We start from the raw sequence: 9,317 nt of genomic DNA, 5'->3' as shown, positions 1-9,317 counted from the left end.
TACGTTACAGTCTATTGAGGATCAGAAAGCACTAAAAAATCTTTATTTGTGTTCCGAAGATGAACGAATATCTTACAAGTTTGGAGCTACATGAAGGTGAGCAATTAAGGACAGAAATGTAATTTTGGGGTGAACTAACCCTTTTATACACCAAAAGCTTGAACTTGGGTTTTTTCTAAGGCAGGAAGAAGTAGGCCAACATTATTCCTTTTTTAAATAATAAATGAATTTGTTAAAAAAAATATTGTTGAAAAATGTTTTCTCTTAAATAAACATTACATGCATTTTCATTATTAAAAAATCTCAGTTGTAGGGCATCTTATTCAGCTGTGTGTGTGTGCGTGTGCGTGTGCGTGTGTGTGTGAGCCTGTTTATGTGGTTTATGAGGACACAAATTTGTATAACTACATGGGTATTACACTGGTATTACTCTATAAATGTGGTTTATTAAATATCAAATGTCCTCATAATTCAAATGGCCTTAAAAACATACTAAATTATGTTTTTTTTTTTGAGAAAGTAAAAATGCAGAATGTTTCCTGTGATGAAACAGGAACCTAAAAAAATCAATCTATGTATGTATTATACTCCTAAAATCCATTAGGAGTATAATACATACATAGATTGATTTTTTTAGGTCTCATAAAACGTTGATAATATTTGGGGGTTCTTGGCATAGTTTGAAAACCCCTGACTTAGCAAATAGCATTATGTATAATGTAAGCAGCCAGTGTGCGAGATAAAGGGGACTATGGTGAGAAAAAACTCACTAGAAAGATACAAAGCAAAATTCTGTAATGTAATATACAGCAAGAAAGTAGACTTTAACCATTTTTTCTTTGTCTTTGTATTCTCAGGAATTTTCCGGGGACTCCTTTGAACCCCTGGGGGTCCGCGGACCCTAGTTTGAAAACCCCCATGCTAAGCAATACTATGGCAATAATGTGATGAATTGTATAATAGTATGTTCATTTGCAATATAATTGCACTGTAAAATGATGCTTCTAAATAAAAGAACACACTTTTCTTCTGGGAGCTATAATCTTGAGTGCTTAAAAATAAAGATTCACACACAGAGCCCACAAAATAACACTCTCTCCGGCAGCAGGGCAGGTATAGGTGCCATTAGAGCGCTGCAGGTTTTACTGGGACTGAGTAACCCAATGCTATAATTACAAACTCCCACACAGGAGGAAATCAGAGCTAGCTTTTTATTACTGCTGAGTGATTTCAGCCACTAATGAATGGGCTGGGTCATTATGGGGATACAGAAGCAGGTAAATGGCATATTGTGAAGGCCAATGCGAGAGTCTGATGGGCTATATTCATTTCTTACTTGCTCCCTTAGGACTATATATATATAATTAACACATTTCAATTAAATTCAAATTAAAAAACGTTCACCATTTCAGTTAAACAGCCAAATTAACAGAAAAAGTCAACAATAGAGCATTTATTTGAAGCCAAGAAAGAAATATAATTTCCAATTTTCAGGAATCTTTGTTAAAGCCACAAGCTCTCATTAAAAACATACAGAATGTCATATCCAGTGTAACTCATGCACACAAGATTACAAAAACTGTGATTTGTTCAGTTTTGTCAACATCTATGTGTTGTTGCACCTTCACTCGTTAGAGATTTTTTCTGCCATTTTGTCGAGATTGGCAGTGTAATTATAATATATATATATATATATATATATATATATATATATATATATATATATATATATATATATATATATATATACATATATATATATATATACATTTACATCAAATTGAAAAGTCCATACATATTATTTATTTTATGAATTAAATGTAAAAATAAAATAATAAAATAGAGCTTAGTAAAATATTTTGTATAAAAATGAATGTCACTCAGAGTGACTTCTGCAGGATCATGTAACACTTGTGCAGCTCGTGAGCAAGGGAATGGACCATTTCAGTTTATGCAATTCATATTCATAAATGTAAAATATGATTATGAATCACACACACTAAAATTGTGCATTCCTTTGTTCCATTAGGATTTATACCAAATATTTGTCCCCACTTTATATTTGGTGGCCTTAAGTACTATGTACTTACATCAAAAAATAAGTACAATGTACTTACGATGCCCATATTGTATTGCAAAGCACCTTTGCTGATATTGAGGTGGGATACGGGTAGGGTTAGGGACAGGTGTGGTGGTGTGGGTCAATTTAAGGGAAGGGTAAGGTGTAAGGGAAGTGTCAACTGTGTACTTACAAATGTAACTACAAAAATTAATTACAGATGTAATTACATGCAGGTATTTTTAAAAATGTAAGTACAATGTAAAAACATGTACACTGTAAAAAAAATTGTTGATTTTTGTTGGTTTAACTGATAAAAGTAAGTAACCTGGTTGCCTTAAAACGTCGTGTTTATCGAACTTAAAAATGTGAGTTGATACAATGAAGGAAATTTGTTCAATAAATAGAAACTCAAAATATTTTGGTATCTGAACCACATAAAAAATGTGATAAATCATGAAAAAGCACTATTTGGCATGCTTCACTGCGTCATCGGAAATAAAACACACACAATTACCCAATATGCTTACAAAATCTTTTAATAATATTTTAATAAAGGTTGTCAAATCTCCAAAAATGTTCATTGTATTAACTCAAAATTTTGAGTTCATTATAATTAAAATTTTAAGGCAACCAGGTAACTTTTTTCTAAATAATTTTTTACAGTGTATGTACACAATAAGTGCATTGTATCAAATGATTAATTACAATGTTAGTACATAGTAGTTAAGGCCACCTAATATAAAGCGGGTCCAAATATTTTACTATGCTCTTTAAAAATTCTTAATTCATAACATTTAAGGATTATTTGAAATTTGAGAAGTTTGAAATCACTATCATTTTTATATTTTAATTTCAATTTTAGTTTGTTTTTTATATTTGCTTTGTACTTTTTTTTCACATTTTATTTTGTTTTCTCTCATTTAATTAAAATTTTCATCAGATTTTTTTCTTCATATCAATTACCGAATACTATCGCAATGTGTAATGTTTTAGTTTTAGTTAACAATAACAACACTGGGCAAAAGTTGAGTGTTTTTTGTTCTGTATGGTGTACATACTCGACCTCTTGCTTTTAGTTTTTCCATTGAAATCTGCTTATGTTACATTTTACTCTCTGAGTCAGCCTGATATTATCTGAAAGCCACTTCATTTGACTAGCTGTTTCTGTTGATTTGATTATGCACATTTTAAAGAGTAAATTAATTATTAACAAGGCTGAAAATAATGATTATATTAGCTGTGGCCAAATGTGGTGCAGATGCAGGATAAATATTAAATAAATGGTCATGTTTTCAACATATATAGTTACACAAAAAAAAAACAACAACAGTGAGTCTCCATACTTCTCCATACTTTTAGCAAAGCACTGTTTTCAATTATAGTTACAATAGCAGATTTAGTTGCAAATGATACATTCTAAAAAATGCTGGGTTAAAAACAACTCAAGTTGGGTTGAAAATGGACAAACCCAGAAACTGGGTTGTTTGAATGGGTCCATGGGTTCAAACAACCCAATTTCTGGGTTTGTCCATTTTCAACCCAGCATTTTTTTTAGCGTGTAAGGATCAGAGGCTTGACTGTGGTTCTGACTAATGTTCTCTTCATAATATGACACATAAATTACATGCGACATCAAATACATTGTACATTGACACTAAACACTAACTGAATTTAACACAGTAATATTACAGTAATAAAAAACTTCCCATCTAAATTACAGTAGAAGACAAAGATATAATAAACTCTCAATATAATGAAAATATCCAGGCGACAGCTATATGATAGCTTATCTTGACACCAGACTGATTGAGTCTGCAAACAGCTTCGTTTGACACTTTATCAGTGCAGTAATTCATTCACGTTGTATTCAAAAGTTATGGTTTTGCACTGGCACAACGACTTCCTTTATCACCAACATCATGGATAACGTAATGACCAGTGATCCAAATCATTTCATAGACACAAAACTCCAGTGTACTTAATAGGATCTCTGAGTATTTCAACCTAATGCAGCATGTCCTGTTATGTCACGAGAGGTCCACACTTTCATACTCTCCATGATCTGAGTCTTCGATTTCTATCCCAGGGACCAGGCTGTAGTATTCAGTGGACTGGGTCAAGTACGCCTTCTCCCGATCGGCCGAGTCCTTCATCACCTCGCTCACACTCACCGTATCCAGGTCCGGCTTTCCTGTGGTCGCTTCTGTGGAGCAAGTGGACGGCGGAGGAGCCAGCGAGTCCACTGAACCCAGTTTGATCTCCACCTCCTCATAAATATCCCGAGTGCTGCCTAACAGGGTGGATGAGGGCTGAAGCATCAGCTGGTTCCTAAGAATGACCTCTTTTCCGCCATCGACCGACACTGCCGACTCCACGGTGGGCAGTTTGGCATGTGGCCACCGTCCATTGCAATGGGAGGTGCTGGCCCTTTTGCGATTTGGGCTGAACGAGGGGGTCTTTTTCCTTTTCTTCTTTCTGCCACAGCACCAGCACAGCACCAAAATAAGGAGGAAGAGCAGGGGGAGCAGGATAAAGAGAGCAGTCAGGTTGGCCAAATGACACACCTCATTGTTCTGCAAAGACCAAAGCGTCTGTCCAGCAAGACTTTGAGGCGAGGCACAGGTCAGATTACCTACGAGGTCCTGAAGGCTGCTGGAGTTGTCATGCAGGCCACCTTGAAGCCCCTCCCACAGCGAGCATGTACAGTCCCAGGCGTTTCCAATGAGCTCCAGACGCTGTAGCGAAGGCTGAAGCGCTGAATGAGGCAGAGCGCTCAGCTGGTTCCATCCCAGGATCAGCACTCGCAGTTTGTCCGAGTTCTGCAGAAATCGCTCGGGCAGATCCTTCAGATGATTCTCTCCCAAATCCAGCACTTCCAAACTATAAGCTTTAGCGAGGAAGTCCGTTGGGAGAGATGTCAGTCTGTTCTGGCTGAGATACAGCTCTCTCAGTGCACTTACAGCATCACCGACTTCACTGTGACTAATGTGACTGATATTACAGTTAGTTAGGTCCAAAACCCGCAGGTGTGTATGTGACAAAAAAGCCGGCCAGGACACCTGGTTAAATGTGGATCCTGAATAGTTCAAGCAGCATGTGTCATTGGGTACCTTAGATGGAAAGTCCGACAAAATGCTGGCCGCTGGACACCCACATTCCCCAGTGCTTCCTTCAGTCACACGCAGCATTTGAAGAATCCCAAACCCGCATAAAAAGACAAGCCCTACAACAACAAAAACTTCAAGGATTAGACAAAACTTCAAAACGTATAATATTTAAAAAGTGAAGTATGCAGTTTCTTTACCATGTGTGACACCAAATGGAATGACAAAAATAATGATCGTTTCCAAAGGGGTTTCCTAAACACTCCTAACACTGAAACATATTAATCTAAAGACAGCATTAAAAAAAAACTTTTAGAGATGTACAAATGCTCATGAAATACTGAACTAACAGGATGATTTTGTCATATTATTATATCACAATGAATTATTGCATTCATTGTATTTAATTATATATATATATATATATATATATATATATATATATATATATATATATATATATATTTGAATTTGAATAAAATGACAACTGTACCTACGAATATTAACGAAACCCCGCCGGATCACTAAAACAAACACCTTTGAAAGTGCTACAGCACAACAACTTTGCAGTCAATCAAAAAAATGACAGTATAATGCTTTCTGATTCTAGATGAGTGAAATATCACGATTGCCGATTCTCTCTTTCTGTTATGTTCTAGCTTGACCCCCAGGGATCTGCTTGCTCAGGTTGAGCAGAGAGGATCCCATGTGCATAGCAACACTGCAGGGCTTCAGCACTGTTGTCATTAGTGTGGGAGTTGGCATGGTGATGAGGTGAGTCTGGGATCAGGAGTCCACGCTTCAGAGAAACATCTTATCTGGCAACCATGCAGCTCACGGTCGGTTGGGAACCGAACAAATATATCACACACACATCCTTTGATGGCTGAGGTGCAAGACAATAAGCTTTCCTGTTCACGTTCATTAAACAAAAGTGTGTAATATAATTTCCTAAGCTATGAAAACTTAAATTGCTTGCATGTGATTTATTGACAGTGATCACTGCATATAACAGTATGCAAATGTTTATTTTATAAGTGAAAACAAAATGAGTAATATGAGTTTTTTATGAGTAGTTTTATTTTCAGTTCTTCTCTTATCTTTAAGAAAACTTTACTCCAGTATCTTTTTCCCTGCTGTGCAGAGGACTGTACATGTTTTTTGCTCTCCCACAAGTATAGGCCTGGCATCAGACTTTCCTGATGTAAACAATGGGAGTGGAATGTGCAAACCCCCTGACAACACAGGCTATCCACATCAGGAACGAGGGGTGAGGAACCCGGCCAATCCAGCCTTGCATTGACTACTGCTGTGCTGAATCACTCTTTTTAGTTTAGATATCATCAACAGATATTTGTTTACCCAACACCAGCCCAGGATTTTCTGTCTCACTGAAACGATAAGGCTGTCATCTGAACAAACGTCATACATCAGAAAATCAACTAATACTATTAATTTGTATAATGAAGTAATAATAGGTACTAGATTGGCACAATTTCGATTTTGCAGATTTAAGATGTCCAAACCCACATTAAGTCCTCTAAATTATTTATTTAAGCGCTTATTGGAGAGAATCAATCTAGGCTTAAGTTCAGCAAGCAAGCCCAACAAAACAATCACTTAAATTTTGATCTAAGCAGCAGATAAGTGCTGATCTCTCATGCACACAGGTTTGGTTTTCCTCATGGCCGAGACTTTCCATTGACTATTGTTTTATACTGACCTAATGATATTTTATATCCTGTAAGCCTAAACCGTCTGTCTTGTGGTGGTTTCCAATTTTTTCCAATTTCCAAAAACTACATCCAAACAAACAACTAGATCCTTTCAGCTATAACTGTTTATTTGATGGTTTAACTAAATTTTAATATAACAAATCCGGTCTTTGTTTTCCCCAATTTCCTTGGGTGTAACTGTCCTCATAATATGAGCTCACTTAGAAATAGAAATGAATATTTAGGCCAGCAAAAAGGAGACAACTTATATTAAAGAAACATTGACGGCCTTTCTTTAAAATCATGACAGTTATTGTGACTGATTGAGTTATCAATACATTGTGCAAGGAAGATCAATTCTGTGAGGTTAAAGGTAGGCTACAAGTATTCTGAGCGCACGGTTTGTTAACTAAACATTAAGGAACTAGGTACATTTTGCAAATGACATGCATACTAAAAAGTTTTCTTCCTAATGTAGTATATTCCTACCTATCCCTACATGATCTCATGGCAGAACAATGCGCGCTGTTACACCCTGTCCAGCACTTTCCTCTCAGATAGCGGATCTTTTATTTTACTCAAGCGTAACTTCACAGTGCGTCTGTTTAACACTGATAAAACAGTAACAAATCAATACAAAGCACAACCCGCTTAAATCTGCAAAGCTGAAACTGTCAATATAAAACGTTTCTAATTAATATATGAACTTATTTTACTGGCCAAAACCACTGTCTCTATATCCATTGCATATTATCGGAGCAATTCTAACTTTACTAAACAAATACGGGAAAATACGTGTGTGCGTAACAGAGCAAGTGTTAAAAAAGACGCTTAACTTACCTTCACGTGTCATTATTGTGAGTTGTTGGTATAACTGTCATTCATTCAGATGACCGCAACACAAAGCGCTAGAGCAGCCGTCCCATCGCGTCTCTACTGTACAGTGTGTGTGTGTGTGTGTGTGTGTGTGTGTGTGTGTGTGTGTGTGTGTGAGAGAGAGAGAGAGCGCTGGGTGTGTCCTGATCTACACAACACCGGCTGGAATGTGGAAATTCTGCTTCCTGTGTGTGTGATGCGGAGGAAGTGTGTGAGTGAGTGAACACAGCGAGAGGGAAACTTACCTGGCAGGGCAGAAATCCCTCATCTGCGAATTTCAGTCTGTCTGAGTTTGTGGTGGGTTTGTATGAGGCTCTTAAATAGCCTTATTTTTCTAACATGAAACTATTCGTTTAAAGAGCATTTTCAAACAACGTTTCAGTAATCCCAAGAGTTGGGTAAAAGTACACAAACCATAAAAGACCATTAAAAAACAGAAGCTCTCAATCAATTGCGTTCGCCTGAGGTGGTAACCATAGCAACAACACACGCCGCTCGCGCTCTTTCAGTTAACACAGAATAGTACATTGCTAAAAAAAAAAAAAAAATACTGTCAATATTTATTACTTTACATTTGATTTTCATATCGAAAATATACAGGCTATTTGTATGTTAGTTAACGTTAACTCTCTGGTTGACGTTTATCCACTGCGCCGAAACTTGCTTTTCATAATCCTTGAATAGCAACTTTACAGAAAATATTGCATAATTATTTTTAAAATGCTGATAATCAACGTTAGAATAATATAAATAAGAGCTAGGGAAGGGTGATCATACGTCTGTTTTCCGGGACAATTACGTTATTTTTTATTTATTTATTGAGTTTAGTCTCCGAGAGATCGCGCTGTCCACGAAAATGTCTCTGTTTTACAAAATAACTCGAAAATACATGTAAAAGCCCGACCAACAGTCACTCAATGATTATTTTCGCCAACAGGGGCTGCAAGTTACACTGCTGATCACACTGGCACCAATACTTTAGCAATCAAGAATTTACGACGAGACATGAGCAATCAGTGTTATCATTAGCAGAGACAACGTTATCGGTTGCAAGGTAGTCAAATTCACATAGACTATAACAGGGTCTGAACATGGCGTGGTATTTATAGCTTATAGTTCGCCAAAGTTTCGTAGTCATAATGCAGTAATTCCTGAACACATCTTAAATATAGCACGTGGGTGAAAATACACTCCGATAGAAAAAAATGACTATAACCATTTAACCACCAAAAAAATTAAATAAATACCACCCCGTATCCCCTCACCCTACCCCCAAATGTATTTTCCCCGGGTTTTAATTAATAATACATTTTAATTAGCTCTATATATTTTGACCACTTAACTAGAAAATTTCCCCAGTTTTCATTTCAGAAAACTGATCCTCTTATTAGCTGAACATTAAACTACAGTTCGAGTAAAAGGAGAACAACCTTTTAGGCGTTATATTCAAGTTAACCGCAAGATGGAAGCATTCTATTTGGTAATAGGCTACCTCCTTCTGTTAGCCTGCAGACGAGCATTTCATGGTCAAACTGAAACAATCAGGATAAACTGATTTCA

The 9,317-nt window shown here is 36.5% G+C and overlaps 1 protein-coding gene across 2 annotated transcripts; it reads right to left on the bottom strand.

Annotated features, from left to right (window-relative positions):
* Nucleotides 1-3,627: 3,627 nt before the first annotated feature.
* Nucleotides 3,628-8,186, bottom strand: si:ch211-106k21.5 (leucine-rich repeat-containing protein 38). Of its 2 annotated transcripts, none has more exons than XM_067453054.1 (2): nucleotides 8,003-8,186; nucleotides 3,628-5,285 (listed from the first exon to the last, which is right to left on the bottom strand). In XM_067453054.1, exon 2 carries the CDS (start codon nucleotides 5,248-5,250, stop codon nucleotides 4,090-4,092), a length of 1,161 nt encoding a protein of 386 aa, XP_067309155.1. In that variant the 5' UTR covers nucleotides 5,251-5,285; nucleotides 8,003-8,186; the 3' UTR covers nucleotides 3,628-4,089. The 2 variants fall into 2 exon arrangements, with proteins under 2 accessions (XP_067309155.1, XP_067309154.1); XM_067453053.1 differs by lacking the exon at nucleotides 8,003-8,186 and adding an exon at nucleotides 7,722-7,817.
* Nucleotides 8,187-9,317: the final 1,131 nt, after the last annotated feature.

The sequence above is a fragment of the Pseudorasbora parva genome, chromosome 9 (assembly GCF_024679245.1).
Source record: "Pseudorasbora parva isolate DD20220531a chromosome 9, ASM2467924v1, whole genome shotgun sequence".
Taxonomy (NCBI): Eukaryota; Metazoa; Chordata; class Actinopteri; order Cypriniformes; family Gobionidae; genus Pseudorasbora; species Pseudorasbora parva.
This window is presented reverse-complemented; position numbering and strand designations above follow the sequence as displayed.